At 57.2% G+C, this 14642-nt stretch overlaps 1 protein-coding gene across 1 annotated transcript in view; it reads right to left on the bottom strand.

Moving 5' to 3' along the window:
• Nucleotides 1-483: 483 nt before the first annotated feature.
• Nucleotides 484-14642, bottom strand: part of serpinf2b (serpin peptidase inhibitor, clade F (alpha-2 antiplasmin, pigment epithelium derived factor), member 2b) — a 36338-nt gene continuing 22179 nt past the window's right edge. Inside the window, exons 7-8 of the mRNA XM_073053011.1 lie at nt 14590-14642; nt 484-1699 (exon numbers count right to left, since the gene is read on the bottom strand). The exon at nt 14590-14642 is cut by the window's right edge and continues 146 nt beyond it. Coding sequence (XP_072909112.1) covers nt 1380-1699; nt 14590-14642 — 373 coding nt within the window. The 3' untranslated portion in view covers nt 484-1379. The remainder of the gene's footprint in view (nt 1700-14589) is intronic.

Consider the following 14642-nt stretch of genomic DNA (forward strand, 5'->3'; position numbering starts at 1 on the left):
CCACCCAGGACGCGCCCTCTTCTCATTGATACCATCAGGGAGGAGATACTGGAGCCTGAAGACCCACACTCACCATTTCAGCAACTTTCCTTCTCCTCAACCATCAGGTTTCTAAATGGACAATGAACACACCTTCATTAGCCCTACTTTGCACATTTAGTTATGTTTTAATTCACCGTATTTTAATGGCTTTGCACCGTACAAATTTCATATTATATAAGACAATGATAATGAATCTGATTCTGATCTGACGTTAGATCCCGCAAAACAACCAGGGGCATGTACGTCACCCTTGGGTGGGATTCTGCTGATTAATATGCAAATTCAGTCAACTCCAGAGTAACACTCTCCAGGGAGGCATTCCCCACCACTCACCCACAGCCCCTGGCAGATTCTATCCATATCTCCAGTCCAGCTAATCTCAGTGTCACCCGAAATACAAGCAACCTCACAGTGAGAAAGGAAATACAGGCAACCTCGTACTGACAAGGGAAATACAGGCAAATTTACTCATTAACGCAGGAAATACAGGGAATTTCACTCATGAACACAAGAAATAAAGCAATGTTGATCAGCATCACTGGAAGGATAGACAGCCAGTAACAGAAAATACAGGTGATCTCAGTGAGATGTCACAGGAAATACAGGTGATCTCAGTGAGATGTCACAGGAAATACAGGCAATCCTGTGGTGACACTGCAGTTACAGGCGAACATCAACAGGTGTAACCTGGGATGTGTCTGTCCAGTGATGGGCTGCCTTATCCACAAGATAATGGTCACTGCGTCAGAGGGAGGGGGAGGGGTTCTCTGCCCGCTCATGGCTGGCTCCACTGTGGCACGCGTTGGTCTTCAACCCCCTCACTCCGCTTCCGACCTGCTGCAGAAATGGGGATCACTGTTCATTGACTTTTAGAAGGCACCAAGGACTGGACGGAGGTGGGTGGTGGGGAGTGATGGCTGGTGTAGGGGTTGGTAGGAGGGTGGGCTAGTGTGGGGTAGGCAGTATTAGGGGTTGAGGGGTGGGTAAGAGGTTGGTAGAGAGGGTAATTGGGTGGGAGGGTTGGCTATCGGTGGTTGAGGGTGACGTGGTGGAGTAGGATTGCATAGGGTGGTAGGGGTGATGGGTGGGGGCAGGTGGATAGAGGGGTGAATGGGCTGATGAGGTGTAGTAGGAGGTGAGGGGGTGCAGTGGGAGGTGAGGGCATGGTAGGAGGTGAGGAAGTGTTGGGTGCAGTGGGAGGTGAGGGCGTGGTAGGAGGTGAGGAAGTGTTGGGTGCAGTGGGAGGTGAGGGGGCGTGGTAGGAGGTGAGGGAATGTTGGGTGCAGTGGGAGGTGAGGGGGCGTGGTAGGAGGTGAGGGGCGATCCATGCCCAGCTATCACTTGGGTTCGGGAAGGACTACAGTACTGGGGTATGCCTCGAGCACGTGGGCCTGTACTTTCTGCAGCGTCGGCTGGGGTTGCTTGATGGTGCCGAGGAAGAGCGGGATTCCGGAGATCTCGTCGCGGATCATGAAGAAAAACGGCCGATTGATAGTACACTGCAGGAGTGACCGGGTGATGGAGACACTGGTACCAGCAGCAGCCTCCACACCCTCCTCCCTCAGCTCCATCGTGGACTTGTGCTGGACGGAGGACACTACCAGCGGCTGGTCGGAAATGCGACTTAGGTCCGGATTACTGAAGATCCTGCTGAGGCCTGCCGGGGGAGGGGAGGGGGCAGAGAAAGAGAGACATTGAGAGCGGAGCACACCCCCACAGCCCTCACTGACCTTGACATGCCCAGAACCACCAGTGCTACCAAAATGCCAGAAGCCAGCGCGCAAATCTCCAGAAACACGTCAAAGGACCACACACTCACCACACAGAGTGACTCCTCCCACACTCACCACACAGAGTGACTCCACCCACACTCACATTCACAGTGACTCCACCCACACACTCACTACACAGAGTGACTCCACCCACACACTCCCCACACAGAGTGACTCCACCCACACTCACATTCACAGTGACTCCTCCCACACTCACCACACAGAGTGACTCCAACCACACACTCCCCACACAGAGTGACTCCACCCACACACTCACTACACAGAGTGACTCCACCACACTCAACACACAGAGTGACTCCACCCACACACTCCCCACACAGAGTGACTCCACCCACACTCACCACACAGAGTGACTCCACCACACTCAACACACAGAGTGACTCCACCCACACACTCCCCACACAGAGTGACTCCACCCACACTCACATTCACAGTGACTCCTCCCACACTCACCACACAGAGTGACTCCACCCACACACTCCCCACACAGAGTGACTCCACCCACACTCACTACACAGAGTGACTCCACCACACTCAACACACAGAGTGACTCCACCCACACACTCCCCACACAGAGTGACTCCACCCACACACTCACTACACAGAGTGACTCCACCACACTCAACACACAGAGTGACTCCACCCACACACTCCCCACACAGAGTGACTCCACCCACACTCACATTCACAGTGACTCCTCCCACACTCACCACACAGAGTGACTCCAACCACACACTCCCCACACAGAGTGACTCCACCCACACACTCACTACACAGAGTGACTCCACCACACTCAACACACAGAGTGACTCCACCCACACACTCCCCACACAGAGTGACTCCACCCACACTCACATTCACAGTGACTCCTCCCACACTCACCACACAGAGTGACTCCACCCACACACTCCCCACACAGAGTGACTCCACCCACACACTCACTACACAGAGTGACTCCAACCACACTCCCCACACAGAGTGACTCCACCCACACACTCACTACACAGAGTGACTCCAACCACACTCCCCACACAGAGTGACTCCACCCACACACTCACTACACAGAGTGACTCCACCCACACACTCACCACACAGAGTGACTCCACCCACACTCACATTCACAGTGACTCCTCCCACACTCACCACACAGAGTGACTCCAACCACACTCCCCACACAGAGTGACTCCACCCACACACTCCCCACACAGAGTGACTCCACCCACACTCACATTCACAGTGACTCCTCCCACACTCACCACACAGAGTGACTCCACCCACACACTCCCCACACAGAGTGACTCCAACCACACTCCCCACACAGAGTGACTCCACCCACACACTCACTACACAGAGTGACTCCACCCACACACTCCCCACACAGAGTGACTCCACCCACACTCACATTCACAGTGACTCCTCCCACACTCACCACACAGAGTGACTCCACCCACACACTCCCCACACAGAGTGACTCCAACCACACTCCCCACACAGAGTGACTCCACCCACACACTCACTACACAGAGTGACTCCACCCACACACTCCCCACACAGAGTGACTCCACCCACACTCACATTCACAGTGACTCCTCCCACACTCACCACACAGAGTGACTCCAACCACACTCCCCACACAGAGTGACTCCACCCACACACTCACTACACAGAGTGACTCCACCCACACACTCACCACACAGAGTGACTCCACCCACACTCCCCACACAGAGTGACTCCACCCACACACTCACTACACAGAGTGACTCCACCCACACTCACATTCACAGTGACTCCTCCCACACTCACCACACAGAGTGACTCCAACCACACTCCCCACACACAGTGACTCCTCCCACACTCACCACACAGAGTGACTCCAACCACACTCCCCACACAGAGTGACTCCACCCACACACTCACTACACAGAGTGACTCCACCCACACACTCACCACACAGAGTGACTCCACCCACACTAACATTCACAGTGACTCCACCCACACACTCACCACACAGAGTGACTCCACCCACACACTCACTACACAGAGTGACTCCACCCACACTCACATTCACAGAGTGACTCCACCCACACTCACCACACAGAGTGACTCCACCACACTCCCCACACAGAGTGACTCCACCCACACTCACATTCACAGAGTGACTCCACCCACACACTCACCACACAGAGTGACTCCACCCACACTCACATTCACAGTGACTCCTCCCACACTCCCCACACAGAGTGACTCCACCCACACTCACATTCACAGTGACTCCTCCCACACTCCCCACACAGAGTGACTCCACCCACACACTCACTACACAGAGTGACTCCACCCACACTCACATTCACAGTGACTCCTCCCACACTCCCCACACAGAGTGACTCCACCCACACTCCCCACACAGAGTGTCTCCACCCACACTCACATTCACAGTGACTCCTCCCACACTCCCCACACAGAGTGACTCCACCCACACACTCCCCACACAGAGTGACTCCACCACACTCCCCACACAGAGTGACTCCACCCACACTCACCACACAGAGTGACTCCAACCACACTCCTCACACAGAGTGACTCCACCCACACACTCACTACACAGAGTGACTCCACCCACACTCCCCACACAGAGTGTCTCCACCCACACTCACATTCACAGTGACTCCTCCCACACTCACCACACAGAGTGACTCCAACCACACTCCCCACACAGAGTGACTCCACCCACACTCACCACACAGAGTGACTCCAACCACACTCCCCACACAGAGTGACTCCACCCACACACTCACTACACAGAGTGACTCCTCCCACACACTCACTACACAGAGTGACTCCACCCACACTCACCACACAGAGTGACTCCACCCACACTCACATTCACAGTGACTCCACCCACACACTCACTACACAGAGTGACTCCACCCACACACTCCCCACACAGAGTGACTCCACCCACACTCACATTCACAGTGACTCCTCCCACACTCACCACACAGAGTGACTCCACCACACTCACCACACAGAGTGACTCCAACCACACTCCCCACACAGAGTGACTCCACCCACACTCACTACACAGAGTGACTCCACCCACACTCACATTCACAGTGACTCCTCCCACACTCCCCACACAGAGTGACTCCACCCACACACTCACTACACAGAGTGACTCCACCCACACTCACATTCACAGTGACTCCTCCCACACTCCCCACACAGAGTGACTCCACCCACACTCCCCACACAGAGTGTCTCCACCCACACTCACATTCACAGTGACTCCTCCCACACTCCCCACACAGAGTGACTCCACCCACACACTCCCCACACAGAGTGACTCCACCACACTCCCCACACAGAGTGACTCCACCCACACTCACCACACAGAGTGACTCCAACCACACTCCCCACACAGAGTGACTCCACCCACACACTCACTACACAGAGTGACTCCACCCACACTCCCCACACAGAGTGTCTCCACCCACACTCACATTCACAGTGACTCCTCCCACACTCACCACACAGAGTGACTCCAACCACACTCCCCACACAGAGTGACTCCACCCACACTCACCACACAGAGTGACTCCAACCACACTCCCCACACAGAGTGACTCCTCCCACACACTCACTACACAGAGTGACTCCACCCACACTCACCACACAGAGTGACTCCACCCACACTCACCACACAGAGTAACTCCACCCACACTCACATTCACAGTGACTCCACCCACACACTCACTACACAGAGTGACTCCACCCACACACTCCCCACACAGAGTGACTCCACCCACACTCACATTCACAGTGACTCCTCCCACACTCACCACACAGAGTGACTCCACCACACTCACCACACAGTGACTCCACCCACACTCACATTCACAGTGACTCCTCCCACACTCACCACACAGAGTGACTCCACCACACTCAACACACAGAGTGACTCCAACCACACTCCCCACACAGAGTGACTCCACCCACACTCACTACACAGAGTGACTCCAACCACACTCACCACACAGAGTGACTCCACCCACACACTCACCACACAGAGTGACTCCAACCACACTCCCCACACAGAGTGACTCCACCCACACAATCACTACACAGAGTGACTCCACCACACTCCCCACACAGAGTGACTCCAACCACACTCCCCACACAGAGTGACTCCACCCACACACTCACTACACAGAGTGACTCCACCCACACACTCACCACACAGAGTGACTCCACCCACACTCACATTCACAGTGACTCCTCCCACACTCACCACACAGAGTGACTCCAACCACACTCCCCACACAGAGTGTCTCCACCCACACTCCCCACACAGAGTGACTCCACCCACACACTCACTACACAGAGTGACTCCACCCACACTCACATTCACAGTGACTCCACCCACACACTCACTACACAGAGTGACTCCACCCACACTCACATTCACAGTGACTCCACCCACACACTCACTACACAGAGTGACTCCACCCACACACTCCCCACACAGAGTGACTCCACCCACACTCACATTCACAGTGACTCCACCCACACACTCACTACACAGAGTGACTCCACCCACACACTCACCACACAGAGTGACTCCACCCACACTCACATTCACAGTGACTCCTCCCACACTCACCACACAGAGTGACTCCACCCACACTCCCCACACAGAGTGACTCCACACACACACTCACTACACAGAGTGACTCCACCCACACACTCCCCACACAGAGTGACTCCACCCACACTCACATTCACAGTGACTCCTCCCACACTCACCACACAGAGTGACTCCAACCACACTCCCCACACAGAGTGACTCCACCCACACTCCCCACACAGAGTGACTCCACCCACACACTCACTACACAGAGTGACTCCACCCACACACTCACCACACAGAGTGACTCCACCCACACTCACATTCACAGTGACTCCTCCCACACTCCCCACACAGAGTGACTCCAACCACACTCCCCACACAGAGTGACTCCACCCACACACTCACTACACAGAGTGACTCCACCCACACACTCACCACACAGAGTGACTCCACCCACACTCACATTCACAGTTACTCCTCCCACACTCACCACACAGAGTGACTCCAACCACACTCCCCACACAGAGTGACTCCTCCCACACTCACCACACAGAGTGACTCCAACCACACTCCCCACACAGAGTGACTCCACCCACACACTCACTACACAGAGTGACTCCACCCACACACTCACCACACAGAGTGACTCCAACCACACTCACATTCACAGTGACTCCACCCACACACTCACCACACAGAGTGACTCCAACCACACTCACCACACAGAGTGTCTCCACCCACACTCCCCACACAGAGTGACTCCACCCACACTCACATTCACAGTTACTCCTCCCACACTCACCACACAGAGTGTCTCCACCCACACTCCCCACACAGAGTGACTCCACCCACACTCACATTCACAGTTACTCCTCCCACACTCACCACACAGAGTGACTCCAACCACACTCCCCACACAGAGTGACTCCTCCCACACTCACCACACAGAGTGACTCCAACCACACTCCCCACACAGAGTGACTCCACCCACACACTCACTACACAGAGTGACTCCACCCACACACTCACCACACAGAGTGACTCCAACCACACTCACATTCACAGTGACTCCACCCACACACTCACCACACAGAGTGACTCCAACCACACTCACCACACAGAGTGTCTCCACCCACACTCCCCACACAGAGTGACTCCACCCACACACTCCCCACACAGAGTGTCTCCACCCACACTCACATTCACAGTGACTCCTCCCACACTCAGCACACAGAGTGACTCCAACCACACTCCCCACACAGAGTGACTCCACCCACACACTCACTACACAGAGTGACTCCACCACACTCCCCACACAGAGTGACTCCACCCACACTCACCACACAGAGTGACTCCAACCACACTCCCCACACAGAGTGACTCCACCCACACACTCACTACACAGAGTGACTCCACCCACACTCACATTCACAGTGACTCCTCCCACACTCCCCACACAGAGTGACTCCACCCACACACTCCCCACACAGAGTGACTCCAACCACACTCCCCACACAGAGTGACTCCACCCACACTCACCACACAGAGTGACTCCAACCACACTCTCCACACAGAGTGACTCCACCCACACACTCACTACACAGAGTGACTCCACCCACACTCACCACACAGAGTGACTCCAACCACACTCACCACACAGAGTGACTCCACCCACACTCACCACACAGAGTGACTCCAACCACACTCCCCACACAGAGTGACTCCACCCACACACTCACTACACAGAGTGACTCCACCCACACTCACCACACAGAGTGACTTCAACCACACTCCCCACACAGAGTGACTCCACCCACACACTCACTACACAGAGTGACTCCACCCACACTCACCACACAGAGTGACTTCAACCACACTCCCCACACAGAGTGACTCCACCCACACACTCACTACACAGAGTGACTCCACCCACACTAACATTCACAGAGTGACTCCAACCACACACTCCCCACACAGAGGGACTCCACCCACACACTCACTACACAGAGTGACTCCACCCACACTCACATTCACAGAGTGACTCCAACCACACTCCCCACACAGAGTGACTCCACCCACACACTCAATACACAGAGTGACACCACCCACACTCCCCACACAGAGTGACTCCTCCCACACTCACCACACAGAGTGACTCCAACCACACTCACCACACAGAGTGACTCCACCCACACACTCAATACACAGAGTGACACCACCCACACTCCCCACACAGAGTGACTCCACCCACACACTCACCACACAGAGTGACTCCACCCACACTCACCACACAGAGTGACTCCAACCACACTCCCCACACAGAGTGACTCCACCCACACACTCACTACACAGAGTGACTCCACCCACACTAACATTCACAGAGTGACTCCAACCACACACTCCCCACACAGAGGGACTCCACCCACACTAACATTCACAGAGTGACTCCAACCACACACTCCCCACACAGAGGGACTCCACCCACACACTCACTACACAGAGTGACTCCACCCACACTCACATTCACAGAGTGACTCCAACCACACTCCCCACACAGAGTGACTCCACCCACACACTCAATACACAGAGTGACACCACCCACACTCCCCACACAGAGTGACTCCACCCACACTCACCACACAGAGTGACTCCACCCACACTCCCCACACAGAGGGACTCCACCCACACACTCACTACACAGAGTGACTCCAACCACACACTCACCACACAGAGTGACTCCACCCACACTCACCACACAGAGTGACTCCTCCCACACTCACCACACAGAGTGACTCCACCCACACTCCCCACACAGAGTGACTCCAACCACACTCCCCACACAGAGTGACTCCACCCACACACTCACTACACAGAGTGACTCTGGGGGGGTGACAGTACGACTGGGATCATGGGTAACTCTGGGGGTGACAGTGCGACTGGGGTCATGGGTAACTCTGGGGGGTGACAGTGCGACTGGGGTCATGGGTAACTCTGGGGGGGTGACAGTGCGACTGGGGTCATGGGTAACTCTGGGGGGGTGACAGTGCGACTGGGGTCATGGGTAACTCTGGGGGGGGTGACAGTGCGACTGGGGTCATGGGTAACTCTGGGGGGGGTGACAGTGCGACTGGGGTCATGGGTAACTCTGGGGGGGTGACAGTGCGACTGGGGTCATGGGTAACTCTGGGGGGGTGACAGTGCGACTGGGGTCATGGGTAACTCTGGGGGGTGACAATGCGACTGGGGTCATCGGTAACTCTGGGGGGTGACAATGCGACTGGGGTCATGGGTAACTCTGGGGGGGTGACAGTACGACTGGGGTCATGGGTAACTCTGGGGGGGGGTGACAGTGCGACTGGGGTCATGGGTAACTCTGGGGGGGTGACAGTGCGACTGGGGTCATGGGTAACTCTGGGGGGGTGACAGTGCGACTGGGGTCATGGGTAACTCTGGGGGGGTGACAGTGCGACTGGGGTCATGGGTAACTCTGGGGGTGACAGTGAGACTGGGGTCATCGGTAACTCTGGGGGGTGACAATGCGACTGGGGTCATGGGTAACTCTGGGGGGGTGACAGTACGACTGGGGTCATGGGTAACTCTGGGGGTGACAGTGCGACTGGGGTCATCGGTAACTCTGGGGGTGACAGTGCGACTGGGGTCATCGGTAACTCTGGGGGTGACAGTGCGACTGGGGTCATGGGTAACTCTGGGGGTGACAGTGTGACTGGGGTCATGGGTAACACTGGGGGGTGACAGTACGACTGGGGTCATCGGTAACTCTGGGGGGTGACAGTGTGACTGGGGTCATGGGTAACTCTGGGGGTGACAGTGCGACTGGGGTCATGGGTAACTCTGGGGGTGACACTGCGACTGGGGTCATCGGTAACTCGGGGGGTGACAGTGCGACTGGGGTCATGGGTAACTCTGGGGGTGACAGTGCGACTGGGGTCATGGGTAACTCTGGGGGGGGTGACAGTGTGACTGGGGTCATGGGTAACTCTGGGGGGTGACAGTGTGACTGGGATCATGGGTAACTCTGGGGGTGACAGTGTGACTGGGGTCATGGGTAACTCTGGGGGGGTGACAGTGCGACTGGGGTCATGGGTAACTCTGGGGGGTGACAGTGTGACTGGGGTCATGGGTAACTCTGGGGGGTGACAATGCGACTGGGGTCATGGGTAACTCTGGGGGGGTGACAATGCGACTGGGGTCATGGGTAACTCTGGGGGGGTGACAGTGCGACTGGGGTCATGGGTAACTCTGGGGGGGTGACAGTGCGACTGGGATCATGGGTAACTCTGTGGGGTGACAGTGTGACTGGGATCATGGGTAACTCTGGGGGGTGACAATGCGACTGGGATCATGGGTAACTCTGTGGGGTGACAGTGTGACTGGGATCATGGGTAACTCTGGGGGGTGACAGTGCGACTGGGGTCATGGGTAACTCTGGGGGGTGACAGTGCGACTGGGGTCATGGGTAACTCTGGGTGTGACAGTGTGACTGGGGTCATGGGTAACTCTGGGGGGTGACAGTGTGACTGGGGTCATGGGTAACTCTGGGGGGTGACAGTGCGACTGGGGTCATGGGTAACTCTGGGGGTGACAGTGCGACTGGGGTCATGGGTAACTCTGGGGGGTGACAGTGCGACTGGGGTCATGGGTAACTCTGGGGGGTGACAGTGCGACTGGGGTCATGGGTAACTCTGGGGGGTGACAGTGCGACTGGGATCATGGGTAACTCTGGGGGGTGACAGTGCGACTGGGGTCATCGGTAACTCTGGGGGGTGACAGTGTGACTGGGGTCATGGGTAACTCTGGGGGGTGACAGTGTGACTGGGGTCATGGGTAACTCTGGGGGGTGACAGTGCGACTGGGGTCATGGGTAACTCTGGGGGTGACAGTGCGACTGGGGTCATGGGTAACTCTGGGGGGTGACAGTGCGACTGGGGTCATGGGTAACTCTGGGGGGTGACAGTGCGACTGGGGTCATGGGTAACTCTGGGGGGTGACAATGCGACTGGGGTCATGGGTAACTCTGGGGGGTGACAGTGCGACTGGGGTCATGGGTAACTCTGGGGGGTGACAGTGCGACTGGGGTCATGGGTAACTCTGGGTGTGACAGTGTGACTGGGGTCATGGGTAACTCTGGGGGGTGACAGTGTGACTGGGGTCATGGGTAACTCTGGGGGGTGACAGTGCGACTGGGGTCATGGGTAACTCTGGGGGTGACAGTGCGACTGGGGTCATGGGTAACTCTGGGGGGTGACAGTGCGACTGGGGTCATGGGTAACTCTGGGGGTGACAGTGCGACTGGGGTCATGGGTAACTCTGGGGGGGTGACAGTACGACTGGGGTCATGGGTAACTCTGGGGGTGACAGTGCGACTAGGGTCATCGGTAACTCTGGGGGTGTCAGTGCGACTGGGGTCATGGGTAACTCTGGGGGTGACAGTGAGACTAGGGTCATGGGTAACTCTGGGGGGTGACAATGCGACTGGGGTCATGGGTAACTCTGGGGGTGACAGTGCGACTAGGGTCATCGGTAACTCTGGGGGTGTCAGTGCGACTGGGGTCATGGGTAACTCTGGGGGGTGACAATGCGACTGGGGTCATGGGTAACTCTGGGGGGGTGACAATGCGACTGGGGTCATGGGTAACTCTGGGGGGGTGACAGTGCGACTGGGGTCATCGGTAACTCTGGGGGGTGACAGTGCGACTGGGGTCATGGGTAACTCTGGGGGGGTGACAGTGCGACTGGGTTCATGGGTAACTCTGGGGGGTGACAGTGCGACTGGGGTCATGGGTAACTCTGGGGGGGTGACAGTGCGACTGGGGTCATCGGTAACTCTGGGGGGTGACAGTGTGACTGGGATCATGGGTAACTCTGGGGGGTGACAGTGCGACTGGGGTCATGGGTAACTCTGGGGGTGACAGTGCGACTGGGGTCATCGGTAACTCTGGGGGTGACAGTGCGACTGGGGTCATGGGTAACTCTGGGGGGTGACAGTGTGACTGGGGTCATGGGTAACTCTGGGGGGTGACAGTGCGACTGGGGTCATGGGTAACTCTGGGGGTTGACAGTGCGACTGGGATCATGGGTAACTCTGGGGGGGGGGTGACAGTGCGACTGGGATCATGGGTAACCCTGGGGGTGACAGTGCGACTGGGGTCATGGGTAACTCTGGGGGGTGACAGTGCGACTGGGGTCATGGGTAACTCTGGGGGTGACAGTGCGACTGGGATCATGGGTAACTCTGGGGGTTGACAGTGCGACTGGGATCATGGGTAACTCTGGGGGGGTGACAGTGCGACTGGGGTCATGGGTAACTCTGGGGGGGACAGTGCAACTGGGGTCATGGGTAACTCTGGGGGGTGACAATGCGACTGGGGTCATGGGTAACTCTGGGACTGAGGGCGGTCAACAGTGCAACTGGGGTCATCGGTAACTCTGGGGGTGACAGTGCTACTGGGGTCATGGGTAACTCTGGGGGTGACAGTGCGACTGGGGTCATCGGTAACTCTGGGGGGTTGACAGTGCGACTGGGGTCATGGGTAACTCTGGGGGTGACAGTGCGACTGGGGTCATGGGTAACTCTGGGGGGTGACAGTGCGACTGGGGTCATGGGTAACTCTGGGGTGACAGTGCGACTGGGGTCATGGGTAACTCTGGGGGGTGACAGTGCGACTGGGGTCATCGGTAACTCTGGGGGGGTGACAGTTCGACTGAGGTCATGGGTAACTCTGGGGGGGTGACACTGCGACTGGGGTCATGGGTAACTCTGGGGGGGTGATAGTGCGACTGGGGTCATGGGTAACTCTGGGGGGGGTGACAGTGCGACTGGGGTCATGGGTAACTCTGGGGGGGGTGACAGTGTGACTGGGGGCATGGGTAACTCTGGGGGGTGACAGTGCGACTGGGGTCATGGGTAACTCTGGGGGGTGACAATGCAACTGGGGTCATGGGTAACTCTGGGGGTGACAGTGCGACTGGGGTCATGGGTAACTCTGGGGGTGACAGTGCGACTGGGGTCATGGGTAACTCTGGGGGTGACACTGCGACTGGGGCATGGGTAACTCTGGGGGGTGACAGTGTGACTGGGGTCATGGGTAACTCTGGGGGTGACAGTGCGACTGGGATCATGGGTAACCCTGGGGGTGACAGTGCGACTGGGATCATGGGTAACTCTGGGGGTGACAGTGCGACTGGGGTCATGGGTAACTCTGGGGGGGTGACAGTGCGACTGGGGTCATGGGTAACTCTGGGGGGTGACAGTGCGACTGGGGTCATGGGTAACTCTGGGGGGTGACAGTGCGACTGGGGTCATGGGTAACTCTGGGGGTGACAGTGCGACTGGGGTCATGGGTAACTCTGGGGGTGACAGTGCGACTGGGGTCATGGGTAACTCTGGGGGGTGACAGTGCGACTGGGGTCATGGGTAACTCTGGGGGGTGACAGTGCGACTGGGGTCATGGGTAACTCTGGGGGGTGACAGTGCGACTGGGGTCATGGGTAACTCTGGGGGGTGACAGTGCGACTGGGGTCATGGGTAACTCTGGGGGTGACAGTGCGACTGGGGTCATGGGTAACTCTGGGGGGGGTGACAGTGTGACTGGGATCATGGGTAACTCTGGGGGGGTGACAGTGTGACTGGGGTCATGGGTAACTCTGGGGGGGGTGACAGTGCGACTGGGGTCATGGGTAACTCTGGGGGGGGTGACAGTGTGACTGGGGTCATGGGTAACTCTGGGGGGGGTGACAGTGTGACTGGGGTCATGGGTAACTCTGGGGGGTGACAGTGTGACTGGGATCATGGGTAACTCTGGGGGTGACAGTGTGACTGGGGTCATGGGTAACTCTGGGGGGGTGACAGTGCGACTGGGGTCATGGGTAACTCTGGGGGTGACAATGCGACTGGGGTCATGGGTAACTCTGGGGGGTGACAGTGCGACTGGGGTCATGGGTAACTCTGGGGGGGTGACAGTGCGACTGGGATCATGGGTAACTCTGGGGGGTGACAGTGCGACTGGGGTCATGGGTAAATCTGGGGGGGGTGACAGTGCGACTGGGGTCATGGGTAACTCTGGGACTGGTCAATGAACCACAGGGGATTGTGACCCTGAAACCTACCGAGATGCTCCAGAACGTTCTTGAGCTCAGTGCCGAAGTTGACGTTGAGTTTG

Source organism: Hemitrygon akajei, chromosome 8 (genome assembly GCF_048418815.1).
Source record: "Hemitrygon akajei chromosome 8, sHemAka1.3, whole genome shotgun sequence".
NCBI lineage: Eukaryota > Metazoa > Chordata > Chondrichthyes > Myliobatiformes > Dasyatidae > Hemitrygon > Hemitrygon akajei.